The 14,991-nt window shown below is 49.9% G+C and overlaps 1 protein-coding gene and 1 pseudogene across 1 annotated transcript in view; both read right to left on the bottom strand.

The window, feature by feature from the left end:
• Positions 1-14,991, bottom strand: part of B4GALNT3 (beta-1,4-N-acetyl-galactosaminyltransferase 3) — a 28,021-nt gene that overhangs the window by 5,944 nt on the left and 7,086 nt on the right. Inside the window, exons 4-14 of the mRNA XM_023535194.1 lie at positions 9,763-9,858; positions 9,180-9,270; positions 8,699-8,799; positions 8,100-8,167; positions 6,886-6,964; positions 6,689-6,755; positions 4,848-4,991; positions 3,951-4,060; positions 2,836-2,936; positions 2,503-2,564; positions 1,063-1,851 (exon numbers count right to left, since the gene is read on the bottom strand). Of these exons, the coding sequence (XP_023390962.1) occupies positions 1,063-1,851; positions 2,503-2,564; positions 2,836-2,936; positions 3,951-4,060; positions 4,848-4,991; positions 6,689-6,755; positions 6,886-6,964; positions 8,100-8,167; positions 8,699-8,799; positions 9,180-9,270; positions 9,763-9,858 (1,708 nt within the window). The remainder of the gene's footprint in view (positions 1-1,062; positions 1,852-2,502; positions 2,565-2,835; positions 2,937-3,950; positions 4,061-4,847; positions 4,992-6,688; positions 6,756-6,885; positions 6,965-8,099; positions 8,168-8,698; positions 8,800-9,179; positions 9,271-9,762; positions 9,859-14,991) is intronic.
• On the bottom strand, positions 12,111-12,229 carry LOC111744591 (annotated as a pseudogene).

Here is a 14,991-nt window from a genome sequence, read left to right on the forward strand (position 1 = left end):
GTGCCCAATCCCGTCTGATCTCAGAAGCTAAGCAGGGTCGGGCCTGGTTAGTACTTGGGTGGGAGACCGCCTAGAAGACAGAGTACTGTAGATGTAAAAAACACATGTGATACCATTTTAAACCCATTAGGATGGCTATTAAAAAAAAAACAAACAAACAAGTGTTGACAAGGATGTAGAGAAATTGGAACCTTAATACACTGCTGATGAGAATGTAAAATGGTGCAGCTGATTTGGTAGAGAGATTGGCAGGTCCTCAAAATGTTAAACATAGAGTTACCATATGACCCAGCAATTCTACTCCTAGGTATATAGCCAAGAGAATTGAAAACATGTTCATACAAAAACTTGTACACGAATGTTCATAGCAGCATTGTATTCATAAGAGCCAAAGAGTAGAAACCCAAATGTTAATCAACTGATGACTGAATACACAATATGTGGTATATACGTACAATGGAATATTATGCAGCAATACAAAGGACTGGAATATGCTGTATGTTCTACAGTATGAGCCTCGAAAACATTTTGCTAAGGAAAAGAAGCCAGGCACAAAAGGCCACATATTATATAATTCCATATATATGAAATGTCTAGAGTAGATAAATCTATAGTGATGGAAAATAGAGTAGTGTTTGCCAGGGGCTGGGAGAATGGCAGTTAACCACCATTAGGTACAGGGATTCTTTCAAAAGTGATGAAAATGTTCTAGAATCCGACAGTGGGCCCTTCTGGCCCATATCTAGAATCTTAATTTGTCTCTGTTAGCCTCAGTTTTGTCTGATCCGTCTCTTTACTAGCTCCTTCCCTGAGAGAGGGGACCATATTTGCCAAGCCCTCCTCTTGGGCCACACACCCGGGCATTTCAAAACCTTGCCTGATGGTGAGACAAAGACCTGACTGGTCCAGGTCACCTTCAGGGGCAGGACCCCCAAAACTTGTCCTTCCTAGGAGCCTGCAGCAGGGGAACCTGCTACAGCCCCCAGGTCCCTGCCCCCGGGCCAGCAGGCTGCCTCATGACTCAGCCCCAGCCCCACGAGAGCCCTTTACCTTACCCCCGGCTCCTCTGGTTGAGCTTCTTCAAGAAGACTCGTGTGACCTCGAGAGCCTCCTGCTCTGGAAGCATCAGGTTGCCAGATGTGTTACAGTTCAGATCAATCCAGTCAGTCCGCAGGGCTTGGAAGTCCAGGTTCCGGGCACTGAAGGTCTGGTCCCAGTTTACCACTGGGTCAAACATGGGCACATAGTCGAACACCTCGCTCATATCCTCTTCCTCTTCCTCTTCCTCTCCCTCCTCCTCCCCCTCCACTTGTCTTTCCTGGCCTGCAGCTGCGACCACCTCCTCCTCCCCGTGCCAACCCCTCCTCGGGCCCAGAGGCTCCATCCTGTCACCCCTCCTCTGCTCTGCAATGTATGATTCAACTTGATTCAGCCACTGGGACTGCCCTAGAGTCTTCCTGGGACTGTCACCAGTGGGCTTGTGCCTCTTAACTTGAGGCAAGTTCACGGCCAGGTGCCCAGGGGCCCACTTGTCAGAATGAGGTGGATCTTGGCTGGGTTCAGGGCTGGGTTTCCTCTGCCTCTTCTCTGATGGCTGGGCTGGGATGTTGCTAGTTCTCGGAGGGAAGGGAGCTGTAGAGTTCTGCTTGGAAAAGGGGACCAGCAGCCCCTTGTGGGGAGGAGCCAGGAGTTCCCGCAGGCTTCGGAGGCGGTAGTCAGTAACACCCTGCCCGGGGGTAGAGGTAGGCACTTGTTTTCTCTCTGGCATCTTGCCATTCTGGTCAGTGGAGGCAGGGGGCTCCTCTGCTGCCTCTCCGTACTGGGACTCTTCCAGGAGACCTTCCTCAAATCCTATTGTTAATGACAACCATTCCACACATCAGTTTTCAGCCTCTCCCTAACAAAATACACAAGATAGCTGATGATTATATTTGTGACGCTCTTAGGGGTTTTCAGACGGGGCTGGCATCTGGGCTCTGCCACTTACTGTGTGACCTGGGGCAAGTCACTCAACTTCCATATCCTCAGTTTCTCCATCTGCATAAAGGGAATGCTAATCCATCTTCCACAGGGTTTTTGTGACGATAGAGTGAAATAAAGTACGCAAAGTGCCTAGCGGGTGCCTGGCACATGCAGGGACCAAACAAATGGTCTCAGTCAGGCCCTATTGCCTCAAGAAGAAAGGCCACAGGAAGACAGTGTTTCTCTGTAGCAGAATTTCTCAAATGCCGTGCCAGGGACAACATGCTCTCAAGCAGCCCAGGTAATCTCCGGGGCTCAGAATCTCCTCCAGCTGACCCAGCACACTGTTACAAATACTCATGTACTACATGTGCCTTGACACGGAAAAGGTAGTACTGCTCCATGCCCTAGGGCGTGGGAGGAGGGGCTGTGTGCTTTGGATTTTTAAGCTCCTCAGAAGCAGGGCTGGAACTTTTCCCAGAAACGGACCATGGTCACCCCTCTCAGCCTGACCCAGAAGACTCAGCTCTCACTCTGTACCTGGCTGCTCCGGCCCCTGTTTCTCAGGCTGGTCGATCTTGATGTACTCCTGAAAGCTGAGCCTGTAGGAGGAAGGGAGAGGCAGACTGGCACCCGGTGCCTTCCAGGCAAAGCGGGAGGCTCTGCTGGAAGTCCCAGCAGCAGTCTGGAGTCATGCCCCAGACCAGAGCAGAGGAGGGAGGCGGGGTGAGAATGTGTGTGGGTCTGTGAGTGTGAGAAGTACCCAGGAAGAGCCAAGGCTCCTTGGGCTGGAAGGGCACTTGTGATAGCTCTCCCGGCTCTGGCAGAGCCCCTCTGTCAGGCCATCTTCTTGCCCAACTCTGGGTTGCTCACCTGTCCTGGTAGAACGTGCTTTCTTGATAGAAGCATTTGTTATGGGTTTCCATGTGACTCAGGCGGGTGTAGTCATTGGGGTAAACGAAGGACAGATGAACCTGAAGGTAAAGAAAGAAGCAGCAGGAGAAAGAAGGTGGGATCTTGGTAAGAAATCAGCCAACCAGGGTTGTGCCAGCCCCCAGCTGTGATCCCATAGGGCTCTTGGGACCTGCCCTGGGGGTAAGAGAAGGGCCCCTCTGAGCTATGAATGAAACATCTGCTCAAACAGACTGGGAGTCCATTCCACTCATTATGCCTCCTCTCCTGGGCTCTCTGGACCTAACATAACACCTGATCTAGCTCCTCAGTGCAAACGTCCCTCATCTCCTGTCCCAGCTCATTCTCCACAGCTGCAACTGAGACCCTTCTTTCCTCCTCCTGCCATCTTATCCTCTCCTGCAACCTCTAAATCTTTACCTGCAACCCTCATAGGCCTGGAACAACCCCTTCTGTTATTTACTACACTGCTTTTTGCGCCCCCTCTCCCCCCGCCTTAAACATAGCTCAAAGCCATCACCACCCAAAACTCTCTTCATGATATCTGCCCCCTCCATCCTCTGACTCCTGTGCCATTCTCTTCCTGACTCCAGCACTCTCTCCTCTCTAGATCTGGGTATACAGTGTTCATTCTGCCTCTCCAGTTTCCACGTAGGCTGGAGAATCTCTACAGTTCCCCTTCATAGTTCATTTTCCCCAGTGCCTTTTCTATGAGTTTAATAAATGCTCCTGGCTGACTGGCTGGTAGGACTGACCCAGGCCTGTCCTGGTTGTATGGCTTACTGAGCAGAGTGTAGGAAACCTCAAGCCAGTCCACCTCACATCACCACTGTGGCAGAGCTGGTGTATGGGGCTTCCTAGGGCAGAACTGCATTCTCAGGCTTTGCAGGGCAGTCCATCTGGGCCAGAGGCAACTTGGAATGCTAGTTCTCCAAGCCCAGGGACCAGTGAGGACATCTTGTCTGCTGGTACATGGTGTGTGAAGGATGGTCAGCCTCAGCACCTCCCCATCTTAGCCAGAGGCAGCAAGCCCTCTCTCACTCCTGCCCCCACCACTGCCCGGGCCCCAAACTTACAAACCGGAGGCCCTGGTAGCGCTGCAGGGGGAGCCCATCCACCAAGTAGCTGGGTTTGTAGGGACAATCAGGCAGGACATGGCGGAGATGAGACTTGGGGATCAGAGGCACTGAGGACAGTAAAGGAAGAGGGATGAGGGTAGGGGTATGAGCCTGCAACTGGGGCTGGCTTAGAGCCACAAAGGGCTGATGGGTAAGGGCTGAAGCCTTCTGCCTTATTGTATTCACTCATGGCAGCTGTGGTCAGAGTCCATAGCCATTGGCTGAGGCTGCCAGACTGAGGCTGGCACCACTTTTTTGGGGCGGGGACATTCATGGAGCACCTTGGTGGAGGAGGACTCAGACAGTCCCTAGTTCAAGGAATTGGATGGCACTGGGATCACCTTACAAGGCTAGCCTCAGTAAAGGTTTAGAGACTTCCAAGAGGCTGCAAAGCCTCACCCTACTGAGGTGCAATAAATGAATTTCCTTCCAGTGAATGTGGAAGCAGTGGTTGGTACAGGAGATGACTTTGTCATCTTTTAAAATATAAACGCTCCCAAGAGTTTGAGACTCTAACACCTTAGTTGGAACATATTTCTCTCACTGGTGGCAAGAGCTGGATTCCAGTTAGAAACTATGATATTTGAGATTGCAGAGGAACGCACGGGGAACTCTATTTCTAGACCTGGGTGACAGTTACACAGATGTTTGTTCTATAATGATCCGTATAATGTAAAATTGTATATATATATTTTTGTACATCTCTGTGTGCATGTTACAAGGAACAAAACAATCCTCTGACTTTTGGGACACTGTGATGGAACTGACAGGTCTCTTGAGTTTCTCCCACCCGCACCACAGACCTGGCAGTGTACCATCCCCAGACTGGTGACAAGTACACAGTTGAAGTCTCACCTTGATAGAGGGTGTCCCTAGGGTCAGGCTGAAGCATGTCAACAAGGGGCTCCTCGTCTCTGGGAAGAGAGTGCAGGGAGCCCGCATGGCTGGCTGCCGTCTGTGGGATGTGGCCCACCTCATCCATCCTTAGGATTGTCTCATCTGGGCCAGGGAGGAAAGAAGAGAGGGCAGCTGAGAGCCCTGGGGCAAACAGCCCAGAACCCAGGCCCTGCCTCTGGAAGAGGCTCAGTCAAGGCTTCCATGTTCCCCTTGGGAACAGGATGGGATGTGCTTGACCCTCTTCCCTCTAGTCCTGCCTCCTCCCCCAATAACTTGTGGCTTCAGCTCTTTATCTCTCTTTGACCCCATACACAATTTTTGTGTGAATTTGAAAAAACACACATCTTTCTCAAAATGTTTTACTACTATCTACTGGAAATCTGTCATTATATTTAATTTATTTAACAAACACATACATAGCACTTACTAAATAATAAGCCAGGCACTGTTCTAAGCATCTTATAAATAACCCATTTAATCTTCATGACTACCATATGACTTACGTACTACTGCTATTACTCCTATTTTAGAGACAAGGAACTTTGGCAAAGAGACTTTAAGTCATTTGTCTAAGATCACACAGCTAATAAGTGGCAAGGACGAGTTTGAATTTAGGCAGTCTAGTCTCAGCCTCCAGGTTATGCTGCCTCTCAGACAAGTCAGCAGCGCCCACCATGAGCAGCACGCCCCAGCGCGTGCACAGCAGCCCTGCTCCTCCTCTCCATCTGGTATTCTCATCCTCAAGTCTGCATATCTACTTCTTCCCTTTTCTAACCAGCCTGGGGGCTGGTGGCCTGTCTTTGCTCTTTGCCTTCTGGGTTCATTTGTCTTCGGCCCCAGATGGAGCTCTCCTTCTATACTCAAGGCTAGTTACCTCTGGCCCTAGTTACTTCTTACTAGTTTCTTACCTGAACTTTGCTATGGGCCTCTTTCTTCTCGGTTCGCATTGACTCTATGGATTTCAATTCTCTCTTCTTCCTCTTGCTCCAACCCAGCAGCTCACAACCTGTCCCTCTGCCCCGACTTTGTAGTCTCTTGCTTTGGTCACCAGCAACCTCCTCCCACCCACCTTGCCCATTCTGTACTGCCACCCTCTCCTGTGAACCCAGAACTTCCCTCTTCCCTCCATCCTCCCCTCCTCACACACACACATCCCAATGCCTTCTCAGTTTCCTCCCAGCACCTGCCTCTCCCTTCCTCCCTTAGGGTTCTAGTCCTGTCTGCTCTTCATACACCTGGGCCCACATAGCCCCTCCTGCCAGGTAGCAATTTCTCAGTGAGACATTCAGGTAGGAGTCTTGCTAAGAAAATCATAAGATTTTTATTATTCATTGTAATAAGATTTTTATTATTCATTGTAATGAATAATACAATGGAAAAATTCATTTACTGCAAATTTAAAGGAGATGGGAAAGTTTCCTCTCCTCTTGGCATGGTTTTGCAAGAACCATGGTTGCCTAATCTGTGAAGTAAGAGACTGGCCTCACTCAGAGGTTTTTTATCTGGAGTGAGCCACGTGGTCTCTGGATTCCCTTAAAATTGTACACAAAATATTGTGTGTGGGTACACAAAGGCATTTTTCCAAGGTGAGGGCTCAGAGAGCTTCCATCAGGTTCTCAGAAGGGTCCCTGACCCCTGAAGTTCTGTTCCTTGTCCCCTCACACCCATGTTCCAAACATCTTGAGCTTTAGCCTCCACTCACCACCCCTCCTCTGACCCAGGTCCCCAGGTGGGCTGAGACGCTCCCCATGTGGGCACCACCTCGCCTCTGTCTCAAGCTATGGGCAGAGCCTACTCACTTGTGAAGAGGGACAGGGAAGGGGAGTCAATGACGGTGAACTTGGCTCCAGGGTCGTTCCGTCGCCACTGGAAGAGCAAAGAGGGTGGACGTGGAAGGCTGGAGGTAGCTGGATTTTGAAAAGAGTTTTGGGGACAAGGGAAGAAGAAGAGTGGCTAAGGACTGAGCTAGGAGAGGTAGGAACAGCAAAGCACTCACCACGACTTCCACGTGATCAGTGCCCTCGTCATTCTGCTTGTGCAGCACCTCAAAGTAGTACCTGCGGGAGGCTGAAAGGCTGGTGGGAGGAGAGAACAGAAACAGACGGCTGTCTTTCCCGGCCCCTGTGGCCATCCCTTGGTCCCACTTTTCCACAGTGCCACACCTGCTCCCACCCCACCCACCCTTAAACCCTCCTTCATCCTTTCCTCCTTGCTCCTGGAATCCCAGAGTCTTGCCACTTAACCATCTGGGTTAGAATCTCCACTCTACCACTTCCAACAGTGGTTTTCTCTTCTGAAAGAGGCAATGATATTAGTACTTACCTCACAGGGACAATTGAGAGAATCAAATGAAATATTAATAATTAACCCTTACAGAGTTGTTACTATGTGCTAGGCAGTGTTCTAAGTGCTTCGTATACACTAAGTCATTGAGGCACAGAGATCTTGGGTAATTTGCCTGAAGCTGCCAAGGTACTACATGGTGGAGTTGGGATTTGGACCCAGGCAGCCTTGCTTGAGTCCGTATCATTAGCTGCTATGCTGAATTACACCACAGAGGCTGGCACATACCAAGAGCTCTTTGAAAGCTGAACTGTCCTCTCATAAATCAACATCAATATTACCATCAAGCGCGTGCATGCTCTTGCTTGCATGTGTCAGACACCAGGTGGCGCTCTGAGGTTGGGCTAAGTCCCCCTTTCTAGCATGTTAAAGTAATTAATTCCAGCCACAATTAGCTGGGCAAGGCCTTCGTTTCCCTCCAGTCTACCAAGGGATCCCTCCAGTCTACCAAGGGATCCCTGTAGGAAGTTTCTGCAGCACGGGCAGAGCAGCCGGTGTCCAGGCTATACAGATGTGGACATTTCCAGGGATGAAGAAAAAGTGAAGGGCGAGGATGGGGAGAAAGGGGTCTTGTTTTGTTTGCCAGTCCTGAGTGTCACTAAATAGCTGCGTGACCTTGACTTGTAGCCCTCTATGGGCCTCAGTTTCTTCATCTGTAAAATGAGGAAGGATGAGTCAAATGGTTTCTAATTCACAGACTTCATTTACCAGAGTGCATGGATGCCGAGCCCAGAGCCTCTGGAATAAGGACAGTTGGAGAGTGGAGGGGACACACTGAGCTCTTTGACTTGGATTTGGCCTCAGCACTTGAGGTTTTTTGTTTTTTTTTTTGCTGCTCATGAGAATGTCATGACGCTCCCTACTCACCTCACTGGCTTGGAAATTTGACTCCGAAATTTCCCAAACTCTCCAGGGGCAGTCCACTCTTTTCCAGTCTAGAGGTATGAGGAGAGAGAGAGTGAAGGAAGGAGGAAAAGAGAAAATACAAAGGATGGGAAATGGTGAATGAACAAACAAGGAAGCAATGAGAAGGAAAAAGTGAGAGGGAGAGAGAAGAGAAGAAGAAAGAAGATGAGAATGACGGGAGTGACTGAGTAACCCCTGCAAGAAGGACCTCCACCCTTCCTAGAAGGGCCCTAGCACTTCGTCCCCTTGGAGTGGGTCCTTAGTACTGAGCTAAGGACTATTGGGCCCAAAAGTTGTATGTAGTCCAAGCCCGGCTCAGAGATGAATCTTCCTGGGTTTTCTTCCCAGCCTCAGACTGACTCCTTCCTCCACACACCTCCCTTTATCCCCTTGTAAAATGGGATGGGGTGAGAGGGAGGATGCTTCCTATTCCTGCCTTCTTCCTGGCTGTCACACCAGAGTTACTAGTGGTAACGAGTGTCTACTGATGGAGGCTGGGGCCCCTTCAGTGCCTGGCACCTGAGACCTAGGGGAGAGCTCCTGGGCTGATCTGACCCTACCTTGCCCACACTGGCCAGCAGCTGAAGGCCTGAGACCTGGTCGTCACGGCTCAGCCAGAATTCTGCGTTGTCGTCTGCAGCAATGGCGAACTGGATTGTTCCTGGGCATTGAGGGGAAGAGTCCAGGTGAGAGCAAAAAGGACATCAGTGTAAGGGCTGAAAGTCTGTGATTAAGTCATCCCAAAGGCTTGGCACATGACTTCCCTCTTGCAGAGTGGGGTTTCTCCATCCTGGGAGACACTGTAATGATGGGAAGACTACAGAGAGAGTCAAGCTAGTTCCAGACTCTGTTAGTCAGGGAGTGAGAAGGCAGCCTGGGGGCAGAGGTGGGGGTGGATGAGACCTCACCGTGACTCAATTTTCCCTCTCCTCGATGGTGTACTAAAAGGGTCCTAGTGCAGACTTATGTTCTCTGGGCACCCTAAAGAAAGAACTGTGGAGCAGGAAGTAGAAGGGCCTTCTACTTTGGGGCTGGCCTCACCATCGGTGAAGGGGTGCAGGTAGCCAAAGATGCGGAGGCCGTAGTTGGTCCATTTGGGGGACACGGCCAGCTTCCTCAGGGTTGTGCGGATCTATGCCAAGAAAGGGGAGGGAGACTGTTACCCAGAAGAGGGAAGAGGAAAATGAAGAAATTGGTCCACTCAGGGCCGGTGGGAAGACAAGGAGAGAGTGACACAGGAGGGGCCGAAACACAGCTTGGTGTGACGTGTAGGCAAAATTTCCACTCCCACTAGCTTCTTTGTCCAGGTGACCTTGTACAGTGCACACCAGCACAATCGTTTGTGATGGCCCCGGGTAGACTGTGTTACAAGCCACAACAAGAGTCTAAAGCTGAAATGACGCAGAAGAGAAACTGAAGGAATCCTTGGGAAGGAAACAAGGCAGATATTGTGGGCAGAGGAAAGAAGGGCCCACAAGGAAAAGGAAAAAAAAAAGTACCAGGAAAAAAGCAAGGAAAGATGAGGAAGACGGAAAATGGGGAAGATGAGAGACAGGAGTGGGCAGAGGGAGAGGAGAGGAGGTGGTGTGGAGGAAGAAGGAGAAGCAGGCCCACAGGCACTCACATGGGGGTACAGTGGAAAGTGGAGGTTCCTCCTGAGCTGCTGGATGGAACTGCCACACCAGTCTTCAAACACATGCAGGTTGGCACGGCCCCGGAACTGTACGTACGAAGAAGCAAGTGGGTAAGAATCAGCACCCCCAAACCTGCCCCTGCTGCGGCCTTCGGCTTGAAGAGGAGGCTGGGTGGAGGTACAGGCCACCACAGCCTCAGCGTGAGAGTGCCGCTCGCCGCTGAAAGCCACAGCCCACTTCAGTCCCATTCCCATCCTTGGTACCCACGGCTTCTTTCAGGAACCTCGTCCCCATGGCATGGCCTTGAGGCCTAGGTCTGTTTTCTGGCTATGCATGTGTACACACACACACACACACACACGCACACACACACGCGCGCGCGCACACACACACACACACACACACACACACACACGCACACTCCTGGCTCTTCCCACACAGACAGGAAGGGGGCTGGTTTGCATTCCCCAGGCAAGGGGGAATAACAGCCATGACAGAATGGCAGAGAAGATGGAGGGAATTGGAAGGAGGCTCAGAGCTGAGGTTTCAACTAAAGACTTGCTCTCCTTCCCTCCCCCTCTCCTTCCCCCTAATGCCTAATAAGAGGAAAGCTCCGCAGCTGTCTGCTGGTGAAACCTTATCTACTCAGTGGTCTTCACGCTTGGGGCTCCCCTTGTGGGGAAGCAGCTGGGAAAGCGTTGCAGGAGGTCTCTGGGGGCCCTGTGGCAGACTGGTCTCCCGCTGCTCTCAGGAGCTCAAAGCCTCACTCTCCCAGACCTCACTTGGATAATGACCCAGGTGGGGTCTTCGGGGCAGCCCTGGGAAAGCAGGAGCAGAGTATGTATTCTCTCTCCTCCTTCGCTCTGGTATTGGTGGAGCACAGGATTAGGCATGGAGGCTCGGAGCAGAGGGCCCACTGCAGAAGAAAGGACTAGGGCAGCAGCAAGTACTCTGAGTGTGTGGAGGCCTGGAGCTTGAGAGGGGAGGGGAAGCTGGGGATACCGCCCCGATTTATCCTGACAAAGAGTTTCAGGCTGCCCCATCTCAGCTCTTTTCTCTTCTCCTCCCCCAGAGCTTAAGCTCCAGGATGTGGGAGGTGGGTCCTAAATTACTCTACACAAACAGGCCCTGCCTTCCCCTCCCCATTGCGGTCCATCCGATTATCAAAATCTGAGCTGCCCTTAGGAAAACACAGGAGGGAGGAATCCCCAGACTGGAAGCCCAGATAGAAGAAAGTGATATAAGGTCTCCAGAAAGATACCTGGAGGGAGGTACGGTGAGGAGAAAGAACACAGGGGTTGGGGAGAACTCCCCACTGGAAATGCCAAAGGTCTGAGGGGTGGCTGGTCGGGTGGGCACAGGTCCCAGCGCTGGGGAAATACTACCCGACAGAAGAATCCAGAAAAGATCCAGGAGAGCCTGTCACTCCTCCTCCCTTCAGCCACTTGGCCCTTCCTGGCTGTGCTGGCCTGGAATGTGGGACCTTGGGAAGCAGCCATCACTCCCGGGAATATGAGTAGGGGGCTGGGACGGGTGGGAAAGAGAATGTGGGCTGGGTAGGTGCGGGGGCGGGTTAAGACTTCTTGGAAGGAAAGAATGGGTACATTGTGCTACTTCTGGAGAAATTCTTTAAGTCCTCTTTACAAGACTTAGTTGTCTCTTGCCAATGGCCTCATCGCTTCGTCCTGGGGTTTTCAGGGCAGCTTGCTCTGACCCACAACAAACTGCGGGGGGAGGGCATGCCACCGGAGAAGTCTGTGGTGTTCTGCCAGGAGGCCAGAGGCCACAGCAGGTTTGGGCAGGGGAAGGAGGGAGGCTGGCTTTTGGGCCTCACAAGAGATGCTGCAGGAAATGATGAGCAGGAGGTGGCGGGAGTGCAGGGAGAGGACTACCCACCTCCTTGGGGGTCTCGGCCCTCACTCAAACCATGCCTCACCCGCCCTCAGACTGAAGGGACGAATGGGCACCATCTTCCTCACCAGGCCCAGACTGGTGATCCCACCATGATATGTGTCCCTCCAAGTTTTGGAGACTTTGTATCTGGCAGAGATGCAAGACCTCAGCTCATCAGCACCACCATTTGCTTACTTTCCACCGTCCCGCAGCGGCTCAGGCGAGAGCAAGGGCACTGGTAACTCCCATCGCCAGAGCACGTCCATGGCCAATGACGGATTTGCAACTTCCAATTGCAAGTGGCGGAGAAAATATCTGTTGGAATCCTCTCGTTTTATTTTATTTTATTTTTTATTTATTTTTTTAGGCGAGGCAACCCTTGGTCGACCTCACAGATTGCAAGGACCTTGTCAGCTTACAATTCCCCTTTTTTTAAATTTTATTACGCTTACGAAACCTGGTCTTCCTAGGTGGTCTCCCTTCCAAGTACTAACCAGGCCCGACCCTGCTTAGCTTCCGAGGTTAGATGGAATCGGGCTTGTTCAGGGTGGCGTGGCTGTAGATGGAAACTTCTCATTTTAGAGGAGAGGATATTGAGGCCCAGCGAGGTAAACTGGCTCCCCAAGGACACACAGCAATTAACCCTGTAAAAATGGGGAAGATGTATTGGTGCCTAGGTCCAGAAGGGTGAGGCTGGCCTGGTGGGTCCTCACACAGGAATGTCCACTGTCTTCCATCCCATTCCTTCCTCAAGGGGCTTGCCAGCCTGCAGTAGAGCTTCCAAATTGACTGAAGTTTCTCCCCCTCCACTAATTCTTCACACTGCTTGCAGAATTGTCTTTCTAAAGCATAGATCTGATCATGTCACTCTGCTGCTCAGGAGGTTCCCAGAAGACTTCAAAACAATACCTGACCTTGGCACAACTGATGTACCTTCCTGGCCTCACTCCACGCCACTCCCTGTCACAAACCTAAATGCCATCCACAGCAAACTCCTTCACCTCGCTGTGCCTTATTTTGTGGTTGGTAGGCCCTTTCCCTTTCCTCCCCACCTGGCAAATTCCAGCTCATCCTTCAAGACTCTTCTCAAATCTTTCTCTCTGAGGCTTTCTCCCTTCTCTGTGTTCCATGCATATCTTAATTACCTGAATGAATAAATGCTTAGGGAAGCTAATCCTGGAACCATATGTTCCTTCATTTATTCTATAAGCCCTGAGTGACTGCTCTGTACCAGTTAAAGGTGAAAACAAATAGTGTTACCTGTGTCAGAGACTACTGCAGAGGTGAGGGATGCAGAGGGAAGGAAGGTAAGAGCGGTCAGTCCTACTTCCAGGGGAAGTCAGAAGCTCATCACAGGATGTGAGCCTCACTCACTGACCCTCTGCTGTGCCATGCTGCTGCTCAGTCAGATTCACATTCACGCAGCCGGCACAGCTGGTTGGTGGTTCCTCTCATGGGGCAGTGAGGCCTTGCCCAAGAGAAGCACAGAAGGCTGGACCAAATGACCCCAACACAGCAGGACAATGAGGTCACTTGTTCCTAAACACCAGACTCCTGTTCAGTTTCTAGGAACTCAAGCTACTCTTGACTCCCTGTTCACATCTGTCCTTTGAAAGAGCTCTGCCTTGGAATCGAGGGCTCCAGACTCAGTGAGGATAAGCAGAAGCTCTGGATTTCGAGGAAAGAGCCAAAGGCCCATTTGGTGAAACCCTAATGGGTGAAATTCCCCATTTGAATAGATGGTTTGTAAATGAACAGAGATGCCACTTGTATCTCACCAATGTGACTGAAGTGTGGGATGATGGTGTTCCTGGGCTCTGAAGAAAGGAAAGTCTGATCCACACAAAACGTGTACATAAACGTTCACGGCAGCATTGTTCATGATAACCATAAAGTAGAAACAACCCAAATATCCATCTGTTGAGGAATCGATAAGTAAACTGTGGTACCTCCACACAATAGAATATTATTCAGCAATAAAAAGAAATGGAAGTATTGATACATGTTACTGCATGGATGAGCCTTGAAAATGTTATGCTAAGTGAAAGAAGCCAGACACAAATGGCCGCATATTGTACGATTCCATTTATATGAAGTGTTCAGAACAGGTAAATCTAGAGAGACAGACAGTAGATTAGTGTTTTTAAATGGGTGAATTATATGGTATATGCATTATATCCCAATAAAACTGTAACAACAACAAAAAAAGGGAAAACCTAAAAGGAGTATGCATCCCAGCCCCCTCCTCAAGAGATACATACCTCACACCTCACTGAAGCCCATATGACATGACCAAAGAAAATACTGACTTGTTTTGATCTGATTTTGTATTCACCAGATTTCTTTCTTGTAACTTTTGGTTTTCCAGGGGGAGCATCTTGAATAGCAGACAGTGTTTTGGTCAATGGATAAATTGACATTGAGGTTTGTTGATTAGTGGGGTTTGCTAATTCGAGGCTTATGATTTGGTCGACATATATAAGTTTTTGAGGGTAGTTACCCCATGAGGCCCAACCCCCTGGCCATCTACTCTGATGGTCTCTCTCTGACACATCAAATAGAATGCCTAAAGCTGTTTTGCTTCTGAGGGTGACTTCTGGTCTCAGAGACTCTGAGTTGCCAGCCAAAGGCTGGGTCAGGGAAACTGGTGAAGAAGAGACCATCATCAGCCTTTTTATGTTCTGTCCTTGCTCACCTTCAGAGCACGGCCATGTACTAGCAATGCCACACTGAGTGAGTGAGTGAGTTAACCCCTCCTGTTACCTGAAAAGGGGGACAATAGTACAACCTGACAGCTCCTGACAGCTAGTGATGTTCAATAAATAACATCATTAACCTGAGCATTTCTTGCCAAAACTATATGTCAAGAGGCAGGAGACAGGTAAGGAGATAGGAACAGAGAGGTTGCCTTGATGGCTGCCAGAGAGTTGGAACCAGTGTGTGGCTGTGTGACTGCATATGTTAGTTATTTAACCTTTCAAGGCCTTATTTTCCTTGTAGTAAAATAAGAAGATTGGATCAATGACTCCCTGAAGATCCACAAAAACTGTAACGAGGATTCTGTAAGCTACTTTCCATATTAAAAACCACAAAGTTAATGGAAATCAGGCATTCACCACCAAAAGACCATACAAACTTACAACAAGCTCAACTATTTCTTTAAAAAGTTAATCCCACATTAATCGCTATTTACTATTTGTTTACTATTTTCATTTCACATATATCTCCATTCTTTATTAGCCAAAAAAGTGGGAAAGTTAACAATTAATAGATGCAGAATATTATGTAGTTATAATCTGTCAAAATAACTGGTTCACCAAGAAACA

Source organism: Pteropus vampyrus, unplaced genomic scaffold (assembly GCF_000151845.1).
Source record: "Pteropus vampyrus isolate Shadow unplaced genomic scaffold, Pvam_2.0 Scaffold137, whole genome shotgun sequence".
Taxonomy (NCBI): Eukaryota; Metazoa; Chordata; class Mammalia; order Chiroptera; family Pteropodidae; genus Pteropus; species Pteropus vampyrus.